The sequence below is a fragment of the Rhincodon typus genome, chromosome 15 (genome assembly GCF_021869965.1).
Source record: "Rhincodon typus isolate 14 chromosome 15, sRhiTyp1.1, whole genome shotgun sequence".
Classification (NCBI taxonomy): domain Eukaryota; kingdom Metazoa; phylum Chordata; class Chondrichthyes; order Orectolobiformes; family Rhincodontidae; genus Rhincodon; species Rhincodon typus.
Genome location: NC_063346.1, coordinates 62,866,871 through 62,891,023, shown reverse-complemented (window position 1 = coordinate 62,891,023; position 24,153 = coordinate 62,866,871). Strand labels below are relative to the sequence as shown.

The following is a 24,153-nucleotide window of genomic DNA, read 5'->3' as shown; positions in this document are numbered from 1 at the left end:
AGTGCCATTATTCAAGAAGGGTGGTAGGGATAAACCTGGGAATTTCAGGCCAGGGAAATTAACATCAGAGATAGGGACCGAAAACAAAGTTGCTGGAAAAGCTCAGCAGGTCTGGCAGCATCTGTGAAGGGAAAAATAGAGTTCACGTTTCGGGTCCGGTGACCCTTCCTCAGTTCCGGAACCGAAACGTTAACTCTGTTTTTTCCTTCACAGATGCTGCCAGACCTGCTGAGCTTTTCCAGCAGCTTTGTTTTTGTATCAGAGGTAGGGATGTGTTTGGAAAAGTTTCTGAGGGACAGAATTAATCTCCACTTCGAGAGACTAGGATTAATTGAGGATACTAAGGGTGACTTTGTCAATAGGAAATCGTAATTTAACGAATTTGAATTTTTTGAAGAGGTGACTGGGTGTGTAGATGAGGGTGGTGTAATTGATTCAATGTACACAAGCTTCCGTAAGGCTGTTGACAAGACTGATTAAGAAGCTAAGACCCCATGGGATCCAGGGCCATTAAGTAAACTGGATCCATAATTGACTTTATGGCAGGAGACAGGGGCTCCTGGTGAAACAGTGCTTTTTTATGACTGGAAGTCTACATCCAGTGGCATACTACTAGGTTTCGTTCAGAGTCTCTCGCGGTTGGTACTGTACATTAATGATCTGGACATGAATGTGGGAGGTTTGATCAATAACTTCACAGATGACACAAAAATTGATGGTGGAAAATAGTGAGGAGGAAAGACTTTGACTACTGGAGGATATAGATGGGCTGAGCCATGGCAAATGAAATTTAACCCAGAAGAGTCTGAGCTGATGCATTTGCGTAGACTGACAAAGTATGGGAATGCACCATAAATTGTAGGACTCTGGGAAGTGGTGTGCATGTCCGCAGAACTTTGAAGGCAGCAGGACAGTTAGAAAAGGTGATTTGGGAGTCATGTGGGATTCTTGTATTCTTGGACGAGACATAGAATACAAGGGCAAGGAGATTATGATGGAGCTGTATATCACATTAGTTAGCCACAGCTGGAGTACTGTGTGCATTTCCATTTGCCACACTATAGGAAGTATGTGATTACACTGGAGAGTGTACAAACGAGATTCACGATATTGCTTGGGCTGGAGCAGTTCAACTAGAAAGAGAGACTTGATAAGCTGGGGTTGTTTTCCTTAGAGCAGAAGAGGCTGAGGTGGGGCTGGGGGGAGCGTTCTGATTGAAATGTACAAAATTGAGTGGTGTAGATAGGATAGATAGGAAGGATCATTTCTCTTTAGTGGAGGGGTCAGTAACCGAGGGGCATAGATTTAAGGAAATGTTTATTCACTCAGAGGTGAGCAATTGGAACTCAATGTGTGAAAGCTTGGTATGGTCAGAAACCATCACAACATTTATGAAGTATTTAGATGAATACTTGCAACCCCATAGCATACATGGCTGCAGGCTAAGTGCTGGAAAATGGGATTAGAATAGATACACATTTGATGATAGGCCTGGAGAGGATGGACCAAAGGGCCTCTTTCTGTGCTGTAATACTCTATGACTCTATTTGTAACCCAAATTGGCTATCTTGACTAGGTGTAATTAGGATGCATCAAGAAGAAACTCTGATCCTGAACCTTGCTAGCTCCCTGAGGTTGTTGACTTGCTCGCCTTGTTTCAGTCTTTGCTGTAGATCCTTGGCTAGCCTGTATTTAGGTGTGCCCAGTAGGGAGACAGTGGGTCTGAGGGGGATAACTGGTTTGTGTATTTTGGGGAGTCCGTAGAAGTGGGGGATGTTTGAGCCTTCTGCTCTCATTTTTATGTAGTCTGTCTTGGTTATTTGCCCTGCAATTCTTTCGTCTTCTCAGTGTTTGGGTGATCCTATTTGCTAGCTGTGGTGTTGGATCTGTCTCCACCTGTTGGTAAAACAGTGCCTATGCTTTTTCTGAAGAAGGGTCTAGACCCAAAACGTCAGCCTTCCTGCTCCTCTGATGCTGCTTGGCCTGCTGCGTTCATCCAACTCTACACCTTGTTATCTCTTTTTCATTGTAGCCTGGTTTGTTCATAATGACCTCATGCGCCCTTTGTCCACTGATAGGATTATGGTGTTCCTGTCTTTCTTGAATAATTCAAGTGCTTTTCTCTCTGACGTGTTTTGGGTTTCCTAATCACTCCTCCGGTTCAGTGCAGGGATTATAGTCTGTCGGATGGCCTGTTGAGTTTCGTCCGTGAGTCCATTTTTTTTTAGTGTAGCTTCCAGAGCAGCCATGAAGTCAGTTCTGTTTGCAGCTCTGTAGTTCTAGTTTAGTCCACACATTAGGACTGATGATGTTACATAGCATGGTGACGAAATGTCTGAACTACAACCAGCCAGCACGGTGAGGAAGTCAACAACCTCACCCACAATTTGAGATACAAATCTTCACAAGAACCTTCAACACCTACAGGCGCAACACGCTCAAAATACCTGACACTGGGAAACCTTCACAACCGACTGAACGCTACCCGCGAACAACTTCATTTTCTCCACGAATACCTCAGGAACCAGCCCTGCCCTGCAGTGTGAAATACAAACCTCCACTCAACAACCCACAAGCGTACAAAACAGCCGAACAAAATGGCCACCGAATGCTTGGGATAATGATTAAGAATGCCTGTAACCAGCTCCACAAGTACAAGCGAGAAATTTCGCACCAAAAATCATCATACCAGAACGCTACCGACCAGCACACAAATCCACAGGCACGCTACGACAAACACTCACTATCAATAAACAGAGATAGTAGGAACTGCAGATGCTGGAGAATCTCATTTCTGAAGATGGGTCTAGGCCCGAAAAGTCAGCCTTCCTGCTCCTCTGATGCTGCTTGGCCTGCTGTGTTCACCTATCAATAAATATGTGGAATTAGATCTCATAAACAAATCCTTGCAAAAAAAGAACTGGAAATGACACAAAACACCTCAACAGACCAGATCGTATAAATACTAAGCGGAGTAGAACTACATCACTTCATTGGAGGCCGCACTGATGATGTTATTTAACATGGTGACGAAACATCTGAATTGCAACCAGCCAGCTTGGCGAGCAAGTCAACAACCCACCGATAACCCGAGCTACAAATCTTTACAAGAACCTTGCTAGCTCCCTGTTTGAAACTTTAAAACTATGCTCAATGTTTGTTTTCCCTTTCATTGTTATTCACTGTTCAAATCCGACCATAAGAGGAAACATCCTATCTGTATTTACCCTTTTAAGACCCTTTAGGATCATTTCAGTCAAGTCACCCTTTACTCTAGTAGATGTAAGCCTAGCCTATGCAACCTTTTCTCAGTAGACAACTCTCTCATTTCAGGTACTAGTCTAGTAAAAAACTTCTCTCAACTGCTTCTATGCATTCACATCCTTCTTTAAATAAGGTGACTAAACGGTGAGTACAAGATACACCAGAAGTAGTGTGTAGTGTGTTACCACCTACACCATGAGATTATTGTTTTCTGCAATAACTTTTGATGTGGCAATTCATCAAGGGCCTTCTAGGAATCTAAATATAGTAGATACACCAGTTTCCCCTTTATCCACAGCATAAGTAATAAACTTTTATTGCATGAGAATAAGATGAGCTGCTCCAATTAGTCAAACTTCATTGGCATCTGTGTGATTAGTCACATTTTAATGATGGCTACAGTTCTCTACCATTGTTTCACTGCATTTGTGTGAAGTTGCGTCTTTTCCAATTTGATAATGAGGTGTGCTTTTATCCCTGATGCAATGGAGCCAATTCTGTCCACTTCAGTGCAGTATTAATTTACCATTTTCTTCCTCGCCTTTCCTCCCTCAGTACAGGTCCTCAGTAACTTTCCCTGCAACCACTTGGCTACAAGATTTCTGGTACTCAAACTCCTCCTCACCCCAATGTTTAACTCTAAAAAATCACTGGCATTGGCAGCCGCTTTATCCAGCTCATTGTAGCTACCCATCCAAAAACCCAAAACAGGAAGAAAGAAGCCCCTAACCAATTCTCGCTGACTGGTACACTGTATTTTCAGATATCTGTTATCACTGTTCATGCAGTATGAAATCACGGAACCTAGCAAAACTGTGGTCAGTGGGAATCGAAGAAAGCACTGTTAGCTGATAATTGCACAGCGTTCAGCACAATTTGTGACTCCTCAAATATTGAAGCAGTCCATGTCCAAGTGCAGCAAGACCTGGACAATATCCAGGCTTGGGCTGACAAGAGACAAGTAACATTCGTGCCATAGGAGCGCCAAGCAATGACTGCCTATAACTCGACCAGCTAAGCACCTCCCTACGACCTTCAATGGCATTATCATCACCTCCACCATTAAAATTCTGCAGGCTACCATTGACCAGAAACTCATCTGAACCAGCCTGATAACATCATATCTATTACTGCAAGTCAGAAGTTGGTACTCGATAGCTAGTGACTCATTTCCTGCCTGTTTCTTTGAGGGTACCACCCCAGTTTGTCAGCCCAACATGAATCTTCACTTTGCTCAGCCACCATCATCTTGACATTTGCCCTCAATGACAGGTGTACAGGCGATCACTACTGATTGATCATAAAGTCATAGACATCTACAGCACAGAAAAAGGTCCTTCGACCAATTGAGTCTGCAACAGTCAAAAAACAACCACCAAATTATGCTAATCCTATTTCCCAGCTCTTGGCCCGTTAACTTGTATGCCTTGGCGTCGCAAGTGCATGTCTAAATACTACTAAATATGGGAAAACACACTGACGCTTCATCGGAGGCTCCGCTGGGGATGTTACCAAGCATGGTAACGAAACGTCTGCGAAACAAGAAACCAGCTCGGCGAGCCAACCAACCTCAAGAACCTCAACACCCACAACCCGAGCTACAAATCTACTCCAAAACCTTAAATACTACTTAAATATTCTGAGGATTTCTGCCTCTACCACCCTTACAGGCAATGAGTTCGAAATTCCCACCACCCTCTGGGTGAAAAAAAAATTCCTCACATCTCCTCTCAACCTTCTGTTCCTTACCTTAATCTATGCCTCTTGGTCATTGATATCCCCCACCAAGAGGAAAGTTTTCTTCTGTCTACTTTGTCTATGCTTCTCACAATTTTATACATCTCAATCATATCCCATCTCAATCCCCTCTGTTCTAAGGAAGACAATCCCAACCTGTCCAATCTCTCTTCATTACTGAAACTCTCCAGCCAAAACAACATCCTGGTAAATCTTCTCTGCTCTCTCTCCAGTGTTAGCATATCCCTCCTATAATGTTGATTCCAGAACTGCATACAATACTGTAGCTGTGGCCTAACCAACATTTTAATGCATGGTATCTGAATGGTAAACATGTTGGGAGTACAGCCTCAGTCTCCAAGCTGAGGTCGGCAAGGAAACGGGTGCTGGGCTCAGAGCTGGTGTTTGAAACTGGAGAAGGAGGAGCAGCTCCTCATGCCAGTGGCTGAGGCTGTATTAGGATGTGACTGTTTATTGAGCAGACAAAACCAGCTTCTCAAGATAACAAAACCGGAAAGGTAGAGAAATCTGTTAAACCATAAAACACTGTTTGCCATCACATTGCTGCTCTTCACCATAATCTGCATCAAAGCAAACAAAATTCTTTTCTAGTAATCATTCTCTCTCATTTTGAGTGTACTTTTAATCTGGTGGTAAGAAACTCTACTCCATAGTCGAATCTCAGCATGGAAATAGCACACAGTCAATTATCATTCTTGCAAAGAGACTTTTAAGCGACTCTTGGATAGGCACATGGAGGATAGTAAAATGCAGGATAGATTGATCTTAGTAGGATAATAGGTTGGCACAACATCATGGGCCGAAGGGCCTGTACTGTCCTGTACTGTTTGATGTTCAAAGTGTGAGAGAATTTGAGTCAGTGTAAATTATTTATCAGTGTCAGAATAGATCTAATGCCTTTAGAACCCACACTGCTATTTGTGCATCAGCAGTATTTCAACCAACTATGAGGTTCATTATCACACTACTGTCTACAGTATTTGTTGAAGTTGGAGCAAATCTGCTGCAATATGTGCTTGCAGTTACAGAGTCGTTCCACAAGCATCTAGATTAAATAACCATTTGGTGCTTCCAGTACAAAACCAGTGAGACCTTAAACCCACAGAGGTGTGAGATGTTTGTTAACAGGCACCAGCACCTCTTAGAGGTCTTCATTGACTCTCAGAGGAACAGGTTAGCACTTCTGCCTCACAACACCAGGGACCCAGGTTTGATTCCACCCTCAGGCGACTGTCTGTGTGGAGTTTGCACATTCTCCCAGTGTCTGTGTGGGTTTCCTCTAGGTGCTCTGGTTTCCTCCCACAGTCCAAAGATGTGCAGTTTAGGTGGATTGGTCATGCTAAATTGCCCATAGTGTTCAGGGATGTATGGGTTATGTGGACTAACCATGGGATATGCAGGGTTACAGGGATAAAGTAGGGGTTGGGTTTGGATGGGATGCTCTTTGGAGGATTGGTGTGGAATCAATGGGCCGAATGACCTGCTTCCACGCTGTAGGGATTTTTTGATGAACAGGATCAAATCAAAACTAACACAAGCAAGGCATGAAGGTAGACCAGCGTCACTGCTGAGTGCCGGGTAATGTTCTCAGCTGGATAGATCATAGAATCCCTACAGTGTGGGCCCAACAAGTCCACACCGACCTTCAGAGCATTGCACCCAGACCCATCCCCCTAATCTACACATCTCTGAACACTATGGGCAATTTAGCAAGGCCAATCCACCTCGCCTGCACATCTTTGAACATGGGAGGAAACCAGAGCACTGGAAGGAAACCCATGCAGACGCAGGGAGAATGTGCAAACTCCACACAGACAGTCGCCTGAGGATAGAATCGAACCCGGGTCCCTAGCACTGTGAGGCAGCACTGAGCCACCGTGCCGCCCAGATACTTTCATGTTAGACCAACCTGGGTGGAGACAGCTAGGAATCTGTGGCTCCCACTATGCCAACATGCTGCCCACACCTGACAGATTATCAACGTCTGACACCCTGCCCAGGCTCCCAGTCTGACAGATGCAGAAGCTTTTGTTTTACACTGTTCCAGCATATGTCACTTTGCTTGTAACGCAAGTCTTTTCATAACCAATATGAATAGAGTCGAATAATTGGGAGTAAATGCCAATAGCTCCTACAAGCTTATGGCTCTTCTATACACAACTCTTCAGTGGCTGGCTATGAAAACTGTTTTACAACAACCCAAACAAAGATGGTTCTACTCCCTGTGAGGATTGTGTGACAAGGTGTAAATAAACTGTTTAAATGGAGCAGCTGACAGGCCCCTGCTTCACCTACTGCATCCCAGTGAGAAGCAGCAGTGATATACTTGTACTCCAGCAGAATCATTGAACAAACCATAGGAAGAACATGGAGCAGAAAGCAGGTGTGGTGAAGGGCAAGTGCATGGCAGACTGGAGCCAAGGCCACCTGCAATTTGAGGGATTGGTAGGAGAGACAGCAGGAGTCATTCTGGCAGAGAGGGTGTGTGGACAATTGGGATTTGGCCAAGAGCAGTGAGGCAGGTCTTACAGCTGGTTTCTCACTATTTTCCACAGCTATCCCTCCAAACCGAGCATTCTGAAATCACCTGTTTTAGACCAGTACATCTTTGATTCACACTATGAAAGCTCTCTGGAAATGTTTTTCCATATTAAATGTGTTGTTGCTATTGTACATCCTGCGAATCTATATTTAAAGTCAGGGCTTTGATTGATAGCTGAATTAAGACTAGACAGAGGGCAAGAATACCATTCTTTATAGACCATTTGATGGGCAACTCCGTTGCTTAGGATTACCAGATGTGAATGTAATCACTAGTCTGTCGTGTATGTAATTGCACAGAGGATGTCTTGGCAATGGTAACAACTGACCAGTCAGTGTCATGTAGCAGTTAATGTGGACAAAGTACCTCTGTTGGTTTGACATTGAGATTTGGAATTGCTGTAACTTTCCTCTTCACTTATTTCCGTTACTGTTCAACAAATCTGATGATTTTATATTTGGAAGTGATACAGTAAATAATCAAGATTTATGGGTCACATGATATATTCCCACGAACCATGGTACAATGGTGCAGGTTTTCTATTTGATCCTTGGACATCGGTCCAGTGCACTCAAGGATATGAGAAACATGAATTCCACTTCTGAATGTGGCTGGTGAAGCAGAGTCACAAAGTGATATTAATGGTAAAGTGCAAAGCAGAATTCCCAAGGGGGAACAGCCACAGAGAATTGAAGTAACTGCACAGAGACCAGTATCCCGTGACCAAATCGCCCTTTATTTACTTGTGCACAGTACACTGCCTGTGGCCAGCCAGCTTGCAGTCAGCCCTGAAGTCAGGAGATTCTGAATCTCCTATTTATATCTGTCAACTGGGGGCCTCTGGCCCTGGTTAACAACCCCAATCAAGAATCTCATATTCAATAAGATCCATCAAGTTCCAATCACTACAAGAAGAGTATCCAGGACTGAAAATGATGGTAAAGAGAGTTATGTGACAGGTACAAAGGGAGCAAATCAATGGAGGCGCTGGTGGAATACAAAAAGTGCGGGAGCAAAAAGGGAGCATGAAAAATGCTAGTGGGCAAAATCTGGGAGAGTCCAAATATATTCTACAAGTATATTAAAAAGAAAGAGAATAACCAGAGAAAGAGTAGGGACCAACGGGGAAGTCTGTGCATGGAACTGGAGAACATTGGTAGGCTGTTAAATGAGTATTTAACATCTCTCTTCACTCAGGAGAACTTTGGAAGTTTGACTGAGAAGTCCTCCAGCAGATTAATATAGACAGTGAGGAAGTATTGGAGGTTTTGCCGGATTTAAATGTGGACAGATTTCTGGATCTGGATAAGTTGTTTTCCATGCTGCCATGGAAGACAAAGGAGGAAATTACAGGGATCCTGACCCAAATGTTTAAATTGTCCCTGGAAAGGTTGGATAGGTTGGCACTTTTTTCACTGGAATACAGGAGGTTGAGGGGTGACCTTATAGAGGTTTATAAAATTATGAGGGGTACAGTTGGGTTAATGGTAACTGTCTTTTCCCTAGGATAGGGGATTTCAAGACTAGGGGGATATTTTGAAGGTGAGGGGAGAGAAATTTTAAAAAAAAAGACATGGGCAAACATTTTACACAGAGAGAAGTGGTGGATGCGGGCACAGTTACAACATTTAAAAGACGTTTGGATAAGTACATGAATAAGAAATGTTTGGAAGGATATGGGCCAGGACCGAGCAAGTGGGACTAGTTTAGCTATGAATTGTGTTTGACATGGACTGGATGGACTGAAGGGTCTGTTTCCCTGCTATATGATTCTATGACTGGTAGACAGCTAATTGGTCAATGCACTAAGCATAGGAGTTAGGAGGTCATGTTGTAGCTGTACAGGATATTGGTTCGGCCACTTTTGGTATACTGTGTTCAGTTCTGGTTTCCTTGCTGCAGGAAAGATGTTGTTAAACTTGGAATGGTTCAAAAACGATTGCCAAGGATGTTGCCAGGGTTGGAGAGTTTGAGCTACAGGGAGAGGCTGAATAGACTGGGGCTATTTCCCCTGGAGTGTTGGAGGTTGAGGGATGACCTTATAAAGGTTTATAGAATCATGAGGGGTATGGATAGGGTGAATAGTCAAGGTCTTTTCCCCAGGGTAAGGGAGCCCAAAACTGGAAGGCATAGATTTTCGGTGAGAGGGGAAAGATTTAAAAGGGACCTAAGGGGTAACTGATTTGAAATCAGTTAACGTTTTGGGTCCAGTGACCCTTCTTCAGAATGGTCTGATCTTCCAGCATTTACTGTTTTTGTTTCAGATTTCCAGCATTCACAGTTCTTTTGGTTTTTTAAAAACTTTCAGGAAAGATGTTAGGAAGTACTTCTACACCCAAAGGTCGGTAGATCATAGAATCCCTGCAGTGCGGGAGCAGGCCATCCAGCCCATTGAGTCCAGACTGACCTTCTGAAGAGCTCTCTTCCAAAAATGACAGTAGATGTAGATCAGTTAATTTTGAATCTGAGATAGGTAAATTTTGCTTTGTTCAGCAAAGGTCTTAAGAGATATGGACCAATGGCAGGTACGTGGAGTTTGGCCACAGATCAACCATGACCTCAATGAATGGGAAAACAGGTGGATGGTGTACAACTGTTCACATGATCCTATGCTATGGGCCAAGTGCTAGAAAATGTGATTGGAATAGTTAGCTGGTTGGTTTTGACTGGCACAGACATGATGGGCTGAAAGGCCTTTATCTGAGCTGTAGACCAGTGAAACTGCCATACTATCACTACTATATTACTTTTATACTTTCTTGAACTTTGCTTACATGTCTGCTGTTCCTCTCAGACTGAGGGGGCCTACAGTACACTCCCAGCAGTGTGATTGCTCCTTTTTGGATTTTAAGTCTGACCCAGATTGTTTCATTTAAGGAGCCTTCTAAGATGTCATCCTTACAGCTGTTATAGATTCCTTGATCAAAATTGCGACCCCTCGTCTTCTATTACCGCCTTCCACCTTCAGTGGTTCCCCTTCGTCTGTGGTTACTACTTCAAAGAACTCCAATAAATTAGTTAAACATGATTTCCCATTGACAAAAACATGTTGGCTCTGTCTCATTACCTTGAGCTTATCTAACACTGTTATAATATATTTAATAGCTCTTCATATTTTCCTCATGATAGATGTTAAGCTAACTGACCTGTGTTTCATGCTTTCAGCCTCCCTCCCTTTTTGAATAAAGGAATTATTTAGTGATTGTTTATTCCGATCTGAAGGAACTTTCCACAAACTGCTACTCCTCCCCCCTCAGACTGCTCCCTCCACTGAGACTGCTCTGATGCCCCACACCTTCCTTTTTTTCTGACTTCCCCTTCCCTGCTGAGACTGTGTCCTTTGACCCATGCTCAGCACACTCCAATCTCCCTCAGACATCATTCTTGCCCCATGTAACTTAAATCACCGTATTCTGATCTCAATCTCAACAGCCAGAGACCAGTGTTACCCAATGAGGATAACACAACAGTTCTATTCCATAGTGCAGGGAGATGATTTACCCAGCTCTCTGTCAAGCGAATCTGAAGGTGTCCTACTCAACCATAGGAAACTAATTGGGAAAGGGAACATGGCAAGCTGTGTGCAAAATGCATTCCCGATCCTGCCTATAACATTCCAACAACTTAATTACTGACGTTCATCCCGCTGTGGGATTCTGAATTTTGGCCTCTTGCCCAGTGTCGTTCCAGCTCTGCCTTTCTTCCCACTCCTGGGAGCAGTATGCATAATTGCACTTAACATGTAGCAAGAGATACCAATTGCAGAATGTACTGTTCATTTTAAATCAGAACCTAATGGGAAAAGTGGATATACAGGTCCACTGGAAGCTAAATGGCCTTCTTTTGTTCCAGATAAGGTGGAGAGAGGAGGGAAGCTCAGTTTGTTCTCTGTAGTGCAGGGAAGGTTAAGAGAAAACTTGGAGATCTTCAAAATGATGATTGGTTTTGGCGGAGAAGATCACAGCGAGTGCGTGCGATCAGGACTACACTGCCTGAGAAGGCAATTGAAACCAATAGAAATATTCAAAAGGGAATTCTGGGAGGTGAAGTATGAGCGAGGACCTTGAGGAAAAGGTAGTAATATGGCATTCGGGATAACTCTTTCAAAAATTCAAAACAATGGCCAACTTGTTTGTGTAGTTACTGTTTCACCTTATGAGCAGGATGTTGTGTTGATTGCAGGAATGGCACACTAATGCCTTCAATCCTGGATCAGCCATTACAATCCAGTTGACCCTGTAATGATCAATAGCCTGGTTAGGTTGCATAACTATAAGACATGGAATTCAGTCTGGAGAAGCGTGAGGTGCATTTGGAGAGAACCAGCAAGCTGCAGTGAATGCTAGTACATTGAGAACTGTAGAACAGACGAAGTTTGGAGCCTATCTGCAGATCCCTGAAGGCGGCAGAGTAGTGGATAAGGTAGTCAAGAAATTATATGGGTTAGTTTCCTTTATTAACTGAGGTCTAGAGAATAAGAGCAGGGAGTGATGCTGGAACTGTAACAAACATGAGCTAGCCTTCAACTAGAGAACTGTGTCTAGTTCTAGACATCACATTACAGGAAGGATGTGATGACATGAGAGAGGGAACAGAGAAGATTTAATGAGCAAAGATTGGATAGGCTGGAGTTATTTTCTTTGGAGGGAAGAGCTGAAGAGAGATTTAGCTGAGGGAGATTGAATGGAGATGAATCACATGGAGGGGCCCGGATTGAATGGATAGGAAGCAGCTATTTCCATTAGCAGGAGATCGGTAATCGGAGGGTGATGGTTTGAAGTGATTGGAAGAATTTGTGGAACATTGAGGAGAAATCTTTGTCCCTGGATCCTCCTGAGGTATACTCTGAAAGGGTGGGAGAGACAGAACCCATGTCACACTTTAAAAGAACATGAACATGCACTGATGTGATAACCTAGAGAGCAGTGAACAAAGCACTGGAAAGTGGGACTGTGCTGACAAGCTCTTCGGACTGCATGAACTCCTTCTGTTCTGTAAGTTCCATGCAAGTTGTGCTGAAATTGGTGCTAATCTCATTCAAGATATTTAATTTTGAGATTTATTTCTTGGCTTTAGAAAGGCAAAGCGATATGAAAGCTGCGATGCAGGCAAAGACTCCACATCCCAGGACCTGTGTACTGATCACTGGTATTGCTCATGTACTCTTTGTTTCTTGTACAGTCTGTTACCTGTTTCTTGCTGAAGACTAATTTGTTATTTGCTTGTGGAATCTGTAATCATCTCCCGACACCTAAGAAATATCTTCTGTGTCACACAGAGTAAGGAGACAGCAAAACCCTCTGCTGTTCGGGAAGAGGAGTACTCGTTTTGGCACAGATGACCCCAATGAGGTCGGAAGTGATTTTGATGATGATTGTGAGGAGTTGCAGCTGCAGGTTCCATAACAGCAATTGAACTGAAGAACAGCGAGCAGAGAGAGACGGACATCTTGCTTGGTTAGACTCTTCCTGGGCCAGAGTGATGGCTGGGACATGGCAATGAGAATTGCTTATGGAGGGAAAGCTTTAAATAGCGACTGGAAATCCAAAGTCTTCAGTGACTCCTGTCTTTTAGTTTCTCTTAAAACAGCTAACACTAATGGATGATATATGCCTTATAAGATATTTGTACATTTTTAACAGATCATTGTAAACTATATATTTACATGAATTTTCTATTATAAACCTGTGTATTTAGAAAGAATTTGTGTGTGTTTGTGAGATTCTTTCCATCTATCAGCTAGCATAGTGGATTGTGTAGCACCAGCTCCAGATTTCATAGCAAGCTGTGACAGGCTTGGGCATATGTTACAATCCAAGATCAGATCCCCAAGTTTCTTTGCAATCTGGTTAGGGATCAGTAACCTTTTTGTTTAAAGTAAATAAAGTAAAACCACTAGGATTTAACACTAAAAAAATAATATTCTACAGATTTTAAATGAGCAAAATGATTCTTACTACACAGAATCATAAAAGTAACACTATCTAGAAAAACTTACAATAACTGTAGTATCTAGAATTAACAAAAGGTAAATGCAAATTATCAGACAAACTGATGACAAACACAGGGACAATACATCAAAAAACAATGTATTTGAAACAGATTGTACTTTTTTTCCAGCAGCCCTCCTAGATATAACTGACCAGTGTGAATCAATCATCAAAGCTCTGGCTGATTCACAAGGCATTCTGAGTCTTCAGTTTCAAGAACTTACTCACTTCCTCAAAGCATACTCCAAATCAGGCTACCTCAATGACTGTTACTTCTCAGTGGTTTAATCTCTTCTTCTGAAACTGTTTTCTACTAGACTGTCAAAGCTGCAGTCCTTCCTCTTGTCACCAGTGCAATTCCAGCTCTTTGACTAAGCTGCCCTGTCCCTCTGTTTCTCTGAAATCCAGGTTCCTGAGCTGTTTCAAGCAAATACTGCTCATGGGCTTCCCTGAGCCCCAGCTCTCAGCTGTACCAAAACATCTGATCCCTAACCATCTCAGCTGCATTGCGCCACCAAACAGTTCCCAGCACTTAACCTGAGCCTGAACTACACAGATCTACCAAGAACAGCAGCTCCTTGAACTTGAAGCAAAAAGTACAGCTAAACTCGGGTGAAGCCCTTTAACTTTCCTCTTTAGTCTTAGAGCATTTGAGATGGCAGTTAGGGCAATGGCATACCCCTCCTGCAGGATGTGGGAGCTCACGGAGACTTCTGTTGTCCCTGCACCCAGCTGCAGCTTCTGGGAGACCATGTTAGGCAGCTGGAGCTGGACCAGGATGCACTCAGGATCATCCTGAGATGCTGAGCACATCATAGATAAGAGTTTTAGTGAGGTGGTCACACCTAAGGTGCAGGCAGAGAGTAGCTGGGTGACCACCAGCAAAGGCAAAGGGAGTACACAGAGAGTGCAGGAATCCCAAATAGCCATTCCTCGCAAACAATGTACCATTTTGGATACTGTTGGGTGGATGACCGTTCAGGGGAAAGCACCAGTAGCCAGATCATTGGCATTACAACTGGCTCGGGCACAGCAAGAAAGGGTAAGGGTAAACATGACCTTAGCGATAGGAGACTCAATAATTAGGGGGACAGACAGGAGATTTTGTGGCCACAGACGGGAATCCAGGATAGTGTGTTGCTTCCCAGGTGCCAGGGTCAGGATATCTCTGAGCAGCTGCAGAACATTCTCAAAGGGGAGGGTGAGCAGCTAGAAGTCATTGTACACATTGGCACAATTGATGCAGAAAGAAATAGAGATGAAGTCATGCGGAGTGATTATAGACAGCTAGGAGAAATTACCTCGATGATGGTAATCTCCAGATTACTTCCAGTGTCATGTGCTAGTGAGGGTACAAACAGGAGGATGTGGCAGAAGAATGTGTGGATAAAGAATTGGTGCAGGGGCAGGGATTCAGATTCCTGGATCATTGGGATCTTTTCTGGGGCAGAGGTGACCTGTTCAAGAGGGACAAGTTTCATCTGAACTGGAGGGGGACCAATAACCTGGTGGGCAGATTTGCTAGTGCTGCAAGGGAGGGTTTAAACTAGATTGGCAGGGAGGCAGCTGCAAAGCTGGAAGGAGATACAGTCATCAGAAGTAGCAGTTTCAACAGACAGGTCAGGCTGGAACAGGACAGGGACCAACGGATGCCTCTTGGATTAAAGTGCATCTATCTCAATGCAAGAAGACTGACAGGTAAGGCCGATGAACTCAGGATGTGGATAGGTACATGGGACTGGGATGTTATAGCCATTACAGAGACATGGCTAAGGGAGGGACAGGACTGACAGCTTAATGTGCCAGGATACAGGTGCTTTAGGCAGGACAGAGGTGGAGGAAAGCGGGGAAGGGCTGTTGCATTTTTGATTAAGAGGAGTATGATAGCAGTAGTCAGAGATGAATAACTAAGGGCTCATCCAGTGTGGCTTTGTGGTTGAGCTAAGAAATAAGAAGGGGTTGGTGACATTATTGGGGTTGTACTATAGGCCCCCAAATAGTCAACGGGAGTTAGAGGAACAAATATGCAGGGAGGTAGTGGAGACTTGCAGTAGCAATAAGGTTATCATAGTGGGGGTTTTAATTTTTCTTAACAGACTGGGACAGCCATAGTGTTAAGGGCTGAGATGGGGTGGAATTTAAGTGTTCAGAAAAGTCTCCTCAAGCAGTATATAGATGGTCCTACTTGGGAAGGGGCAAAACTCGACCTACCCTTGAGAAATAGGGCAGGACAGGTGACTGAGGTGACAGTGGGGGAGCACTTTGGGACCAGTGACCGTAGTTCTATTAATTTTAAAATAGTTATGGAGAAGGACAAAACTGGTCCACAGGTTCAAGTTCTAAATTGGGGCATGGCAAATTTTGATGGAATTAAACAGGGACTTGCAGGGGTTGATTGGAGTAGTTTGTTTGCAGGCAAAGGAACCTCTGGCAAGTGGGAGGCCTTTAAGAGTGTGATAGCTAGAGTTCAAGGTCTATATGTTCCTGTGTGGGTGAAGGGCAAGGTTGGCAGGGGTAGGCAACCCTGGATGACGAGAGAATTGAGGCTTTGACCAGGCATGGCTCAGGAACAGGCAGCTGGGATCAAGGGAATCCCTGGACTTACATGGGGATACAGGAGTTTACTGAAGAAGGAAATCAGGAGGGTGAAAAGGAGGCATAAGATTGCTTTGGCTGAGAAGATGGGGGTGAATCCAAAGAGATTCTTTAAGTATATGAAAGGATAAAGAATAACTAGAGAGAGAATAGAGCCCCTGAAGGACCAAAATGGATATGTATGTGTGGAACCGCACATTTCTCCTCTGTGGAGAAAGACATGAAGACTTGGGAACTTGGGGAAGTTAATGGCAATATCTTGGGGACAATCTGTATCACAGTAGAGGAGATGTTGGAAGTATTAGAATGTATGAAGGTGGATAAATCTCCTGGTCCTGATCAGATATATCCAAGAACCCTGCAAGAGGCTAGAGAAGAAATTGCAGGGGCCCTGGCTGATGTATTTGCATCATTAGCCATGAGTGAGGTCCCAGAAGACTGGTGGGTAGCGAATGTTGTGCCCTTATTCAAGAAGGACTGCATAGAATAACCTGGGAATTATAGACCAGTCAGCTTAGCATCTATGGTAGGTAAGTTTCTTGAGAAGATTCTGAGGGATAAGATATACATGTATTTAGAAAGACAAGGTTTGATTAGGAGTAGTCAGCATAGCTTCGTGCATGGGAGATCATGCCTCACAAATTTGTTAGAATTCTTTGAAGTGACCAGGAAGGTTGTTGAGGGCAGGGTGGTAGACATAGTCTACATGGATTTTAGTAAGGCCTTTGATAAGGTTCCACATGGTTGGCTGCTCTGGTAGATTAGATCGCATGGAATCCAGGGAGAGCTGGCAAATTGGATACACAATTGGCTTGATGGTAGGAAGCAGAGAGTAATAGTGGAAGGATGCTTGTCGCACTGGAGGTCTGTGACTACTGGTGTGCCTCAGGGATCAGTGCTGGGCCAAATGCTTTGATCCAAATGATTTGGATGAGAATGTACAAGGCATGGTGAGTAAGTTTGTGGATGACACTAAAATAGGCATTTTACAGACAGTAAGGAGGATTATCAGAAATTGCAGGAGGATCTTGATCAGCTGGGGAAGTGAGCCGAGAAATGGCAAATGGAGTTTAATATAGATAGGTGTGAGGTGTTGCATTTTGGAAAGTCAAATCAAGGATATGGTGAATGATAGGGCCTTAAGGAGTGTAGTGGAAGAGAGGGATCTTAGAGCTCAGGTGCACCGTTCTCTGAAAGTGGAGTCACAGGTAGGCAGGGCAGTGAAGAAAGCTTTGACATACTGAGCGCAGAAGTTGGGAATTTATATTGCACAGGACATTGGTGAAGCCGCACTTGGAGAATTGTATTCAGTTTTGTATTCAGTTTTGGTCATCTTGCTACACGAAGGATGTTATTAAACTGGAAAGAGTGCAGAAGAAATTTACAAGGATGTTGCCAGGACTCAAGGGACTGAGTTATAGGGAGAGGTTGGATAAGCTAGGACTTTTTTCTTTAGACTGTAGGAGACTGAGAGCGGAGCGGATCTTATAGAAGTGTTTTTTAATCACAAGAGGCATGGATAGGGTGAATGCACTTAGTGTTTTTCCCAGGGTTGGGGCATCAGTTTAAGGTAAGAGGGGAAAGAATACATAGGAACCTGAGGAGCAACTGTTTTACACAGAGGGTGGTACGCATATGGAATGAGCTGCCAGCAGAAGTGGTTAAGGTGGGTACATTAACAATATTTAAAAGGCATTTGGATGAATACATGGATAGGAAAGATTTTCAAGGATATGGGCCAAGTGCAGGGAAATCGGCTGAGCGTGGATGGATGTTTTGGTCGGCCTGGGCCGAGAGCTGCTTCCCTGCTGTGGGACTCTATGGTAACTTCAGTGAGCCCCAACTTCTCTGAGTTAACAGCAGCACTTTAGTGTACTTCTGCTTTCTTACTAAAACTGACTGACTCGTGAACTGATCAGTGTGATTCCACACATTCTGAAAGTCTGCTTGCGTTATTAGGCATGATAAAGTGTAACCAGTATTAGGACATCCCGTATCTCAAATATTACAATCTTCAGCCAACTGCCTCTGCACAATACCAACTTCAAAACACAGACCAAAAGAAGGGGTCTTGTCACACTCCCTTCTTTCTGGAACAAGGAAGTTTCACCTCAGTGAAGTCATTTCTTTTACAATAGATAACTTTAAAAATGCATGTTCTTGCCATCATAATCACCAATAGCTTAGTGCATACTGTACCGATGTTTTAATGTACACAATTGTGTATACCAAATTAACAACACAGTGAAATCTTCACTCAAACCATGTCCATGTGACAAGCAGTATTAACACGATTTCAACTTCACGGAATTACAATTCAATCTTGACTTTGCTCCTACCCTCTTCCTCTAAACTCTAGACAAAAACAATCAGTAATTGTGTAGTCTTTTCCCATAATCTCTACGTGGTCAACCAAATGCAGTGAAGATTCGTTAAAGCTTTTTTTTTAAGAAACAACTTGGCCATATAGTTATTATTAAGCATATTCAAGGCTGAAGTGGACAGATTTTGAATCAGCAAGGGAATTGAGAGTTATTGAGAAAAGGCAGGAAAACGGAGCTGAGGATTATCAGATCAGCCTTGATCTCATTGAATGGCAGAGCAGATTTAACAGGCTAAGTGGCCTACTTCTGATCCAACGTCTTATGGTGCTATAGTTTGCAAGCCTATAATGCAAATCCCAAAGTCAAACCTGGCTTGATAGAAAATTTAGAACAAAAACAACATCAACAATGCAAACAAGGAACAAGAGTAGGCCACTCAGTCCTTTAAACCTGCGCTCAATCAATAAGATCACGATTTTAATGTCAACTCTATATTCCTGAATATCCCAAATAATATTTTATACCCTTGATCATAATGCTATGTTTAATGTTTTAAGTTGCAGTGATTAGTCACTGAAACATACACAGAGCTGCAGATTTTTGTTTTGCTTTTTTTTGTTTACTCACAGGGTGTAGGCATCTCTGGCCATGCCAGCATTTATTGTATGTCCCTAATTGCCCAGAGGGCAGTTAAGAGTCAACCACATTGTTGTGGCGTGGAGTCATGTGTAGGCCAGACCAGATGAGGATGGCAGATTTCCTTCCCTAAAGGGTATTAGTGAACCAAATGGGTTTTTCCAAAAATCATTTCATGGTTATCATTAGACCCTTAATTCCAGATTCTTTACTGAATTCAAATTCCATAGTGGGAACCCAGCCCCAGAACTTTGGCGGAGTTTCTGGATTAATAATCTAGCCATAATACCATTAGACGATTGCCTCTCCTGATATTCTTTAACAACTGAACAGAAGTTTATCCAAAAAGGAAAAAAAGAAGCTGTAAAAATGCAGCAGTTAAAAAGGTCTTAACACAAATAGCAGAACAAAGTTTCAACCCGTCCCCCAACATTATCCTTTTCCTTCGTTCACTCAAACATGGGGGTTGCTGGCTGTGCCAGCATTTATTGCCCGTACCTAATTGCCCTGGAGAAGGTGCTGGTGAGCTGCCTTCTTGAACTGCTGGAGTAGACCTACAATGCTATTAGGGAGGGAAGTCCAAAAGGGAATCTTTTGTACATACTCAATTCCAAAGAAATGTCACTCCTATCTCAACTCTTTATACTTAACTGACTCTTCCCAGTTTCATTTCATAGGAACAGGAGTAGACCATTCAATCTCTCAAGCCCTTTCCAATCTTCAATGAGATTGTGGCTTCCCGTAGCTGGTCATTTTAAGATAGCATCCTGCTGGCATGCCCATTTGTCTGTCCTCAGCATGCTGCAATGCTCCAGTGAATCTCAGCGCAAACTGGAGGAACAGCGTCTCATCTTCAGACCAGGCTCCTTACAACTTCAATTGAGTTCAACACCTTCAAATTGTGAACCCGCTCCCATTCCTTCCATTTCTTTTAGCTTTACTTGTTACATTCTCTGTCACCATGTCCTTTCTCTCCTCCCCCACCTCAGTGGGACTGTCTGTTCTTTCCAGTCTGGCAGTTAGACACATCAGTGTTCTGCCATTCTCACATTCCGATCACTTAATCTGCACTATCAACATGTTTTGTCCCCAACACCCCTGCCCTCTCAATTGCATAAGTGCTGTGCCCTCCACACTTCATGTCAGCTCTGAGGAAGAGTCATCTAGGCTCAAAACATTAGCTTGCTGTCTTTCCATGGATGCCACCTGACCCGCGGTGATCTCCAGCATTTTTTGTTTTCAGATCATGGAGGCCTGTGGCCCAACTCCATATACCTCCCTTTGGCCGATATCCTTTTAATACCTTTGCTTAACTAAAATGTATCTATCTCAGAATTAAAATTAACAACTGATCCAGCATCTGCTGTCGTTTCTGCAAGAGAGTTCCAAACAACTACCACCCTTTGTATGTAAAACTTTCTACACACTGTGGAAACATTTTTTTCATTCTTCTTCAAATATGTTAGCATCGCCTTTTCACAGTTCCATCAACCTACACTTTCTCAGTTCTAAAGCCTTAAAGATTTCTATCTATGCTTTGCCAGCTTAGAAGCTTCACAAAACCGAACACTTCAGGTAGGGTGACTGGTTCCCTTGATCTAAAAGCTTGGTTCTCCTGCTAGGAGAATGTTTCCTTACCTCTGAACTCAGCTTCTGATTTTTCTGAACTGAGGCATTGGACATTCTGGTCTGAAACCAAAACTCATTAATGGCTTTCTGCTAGGTTGTAAACTCAGTAGTATAAACATTCCATCCACTAACACAAGAGTTCTCCCAAGCACTTGACTATAGTCACATGTTTACTTGGAATTGAGGCACTTAGTTCCCTGTTCCGAATGCCGTTATGACCTATTTAAATATACATTATCTTCACAAATCTGACACGCTTCCACCTGCCTATGTTTTGAATGCAAATCTCAGAATGTAATACAAGACTATATAAAATACTCCTTTCATGATGATTTCAAGTTCTCATTCAAGTATTTTACTTCTTCTGGCTGATATTCTGGTTTCTCCCACATTCATATTTTCATTAACAAACGTCCTTTTTTTTTGAGTGGAAGTTAGTTCTTTGCGTTAATCAGTTTTTCCTTCAATTGCTCATTGTCAGTTTCTCATCCGGCTTCTCATATTCAGCCTCAGTCCTCACAGAGAATTTGGCAAAATCAGCACGATAAGGCAACTCCTGTAGGATAGCCAATACCATGTTACTGCGTATGCTGACCAAACCATTGCCCAAAGTAAAATTTACCCATTCAATAGATGAACTAAGAACAATTCCCACAGTAACATTTTGTTTTATAAAGCCATTTACTAAACTCCTTTATACAAGGAAACTGTTACGTCAATGCCATGAATATAGATTATTAATATAGAATCATACAGCATGGAAACAGGCCTTCTGGTCCAAGAAGTCCATGCTGATGGTAATCCCAGACTAAACTAGTCCCACCTGCTTGGCCCATTTACCTGCAAAGATTCCTTATTCATGTACTTATCTAAGTGTCTTTTAGAAATTGTAACTGTAACTACATCCACCACTTCCTCTGGAAGTTTATTTCACACACTAACCACTTTCTGTGTAGAAGAATTGCCCCTTTTCTTTTTTAAGTCTTTCTCCTCTCACCTTCGAAGTATGCCCCCTAATTCTTAAAATCACCCACTCTGGGGAAAAGACACATGCCCCTTGTTCATAGATCATAGAAGATCATAGAATCCCTACAGTGTGGAAACAGGCCCTTTGACCTAACAAATCCACACCGAACCTCAAAGCATCCCACCCAGATCCATCCGCTGATAACCCATCTAATTTACACATCCCTGAACATTATGGGCAATTTAGCATGGCCAATTCACTTCGCCTGCACATCTTTGGACTGTGGGAAGAAACCAGAGCACCCAGAGGAAACCCACGCAGACACGGGGAGAATGTGCAAACTGCACACAGACAGTCACCCGAGGGTGGAATCGACCTGGGTCCCTGGTGCTGTGAGGCAGCAGTACTAACCACTGAGCCACCATGCCGCCTAATTTATATTTCTATAAAGTCACCTTCCAACCTCCTACGCTCCAGTGAAAACAAAGTCCCAGCCTACCCAGCCTCTCCTTATACCTCAAACCCTCCACTCTTGGCAACATCCTGGTAAATCTCTTCTGAGCCCACTCCAGTTTAATAGTATCCTTCCTGTAACAGGGAGACCAGAACTGCACACCGTACTCCAGAAGAGGCCTCATCAGCGTCCTGTACAACCTCAACATGATGACCTAACTCCTATGCTCAAAGGTCTGAGCAATGAAGGCAAGACTGCTAAATGCCTTCTTAACTACCCTATCTATATGTCATGCAAACTTCAAAGAATTATGTATCTGAACCCTAGGTCTCACTATTGTACAATACTGCCCAAAGCTCTACTTTTAATTGTATGTCTTGTCTTTGTTTGTAGACATGATGTGGAGGTGCCGGTGTTAGACTGGGGTGGACAAGGTCAGAAATCGTACGACATCAGGTTATAGTCCAACAGGTTTATTTGAAAACACAAGCTTTCGGATCTTGCTCCTCCTTCAGGTGCGAGTGAAAGAGATAGGATCAGACGCAGAATTTATAAGTAAAAGATCAAAGGGTCACACCACTTAGGAAGATGTATGAAACAATCAGTTAGACAGTTATAACTGATTAATATGTATATGTAAATCCCCGAATTCCTTTGAGGTCACTGTCCTGATTCAACTAAAGGTTTTATCAGTGTAAAGACAAGGTGACATTTTAGATCAGACGATGCAGGTTAGGTGTGAGGCTTTATTTAGAATTGGTTTGTGTTTTGTTTTGGAGTCAGACTGGTTTTATTTCTAAAGTAAAAATTTATAAAACACCCCATTGACTGACTGTCTATAAATTGTGTGCTTTTTGAACAAAATAGAATATATCCACAAATACAAATTCACCTCATAGATTCACATGTGCATGAGTGTGTGTGTGTGAGTGAGAGTGAGAGTAGGTGAGTGTGTGTGTGTGTGAGAGATAGAGGGGAGTAGGTGAGAGAGTGTGTGAGAGAGAGAGATAGAGTGTGTATAGAGTGGTGGGGTCACCTGTAATGCGACATGAACCCAAGATCCCAGTTGAGGCTGTCTTCGTGGGAACCGAACTTGGCTATCAACCTCTGCTCGGCAACTCTGCATTGTTGTGTATCCCAAAGTCCACCTTGGAGGACATTTACCCAAAGACCCGAGGCTGAATGTCCTTGACCGCCAAATGTTCCCCCACTGGGAGGGAACATCCCTGTCTGGTGAATATTGTGCATTGTCCATTTATCCGTTGTCATAGCATCTGCATGGTTTTGTCAGTATACCATGCCTTGCCTGCAACGTATGAGATAGGCAGCATTGGCCAAGTCACATGAGTATCTGCCGTGTACATGGTGGGTGGTGTTCCCACATGTGATGGTAGTGTCCATGTTGAAGATCTAACATGTCTTGCAGAGGTTGCCGTGACAGGGTTGTATAGCGTTGTGGTCAATGTTGTCCTGAATGCTGGGTAGATTGCTGTGAACAATGGTATGATTAAGGTTTGGTTGTTGTTTGAAGGCGAGAAGTAGAGGCATGGGGAAAATCTTGGTGATATGCTCATTGTCTCTCAAGCATACGAACACACACACACTCTCACTTGCCCTCACACACACACACACACACCACACACACATACACACACACACGTGAATCTATGGGATGAATTTGTATTTGCAGATACATTTTATTTTGTTCAAAAAGCACACAATTTATAGTCAGTCAATGTGGTGTTTTATAAATTCCTACTTTAGAAATAAAACCAGTCTGACTCCAAACCAAAACACAAGCAGATTCTAAACAAGGCCTCACACTTAACATGCATTGTCTGACCTAAAATGTCACTTCTTCTTTACACTGACAAAATGTTTAGTTTTCTCAAGACAGTGACTTCAAAGGAATTTGGGGATTTACATATACATATTAATCAATCAAAACCTTCTAACTGATTAAAGATTTAACAGCATCTTAGGTTTGTTTAGTA

The 24,153-nt window shown here is 43.0% G+C and overlaps 1 protein-coding gene across 5 annotated transcripts in view; it reads left to right on the top strand.

Moving 5' to 3' along the window:
- ccdc102a (coiled-coil domain containing 102A) overlaps window positions 1–13,267 on the top strand; it is a 186,031-nt gene extending 172,764 nt beyond the window's left edge. For all 5 annotated transcript variants that reach the window (XM_048605637.1, XM_048605638.1, XM_048605634.1 and 2 more), the window contains one exon: window positions 12,843–13,267. In XM_048605637.1, coding sequence (XP_048461594.1) covers window positions 12,843–12,969 — 127 coding nt within the window. In that variant the 3' untranslated portion in view covers window positions 12,970–13,267. The remainder of the gene's footprint in view (window positions 1–12,842) is intronic.
- Window positions 13,268–24,153: the final 10,886 nt, after the last annotated feature.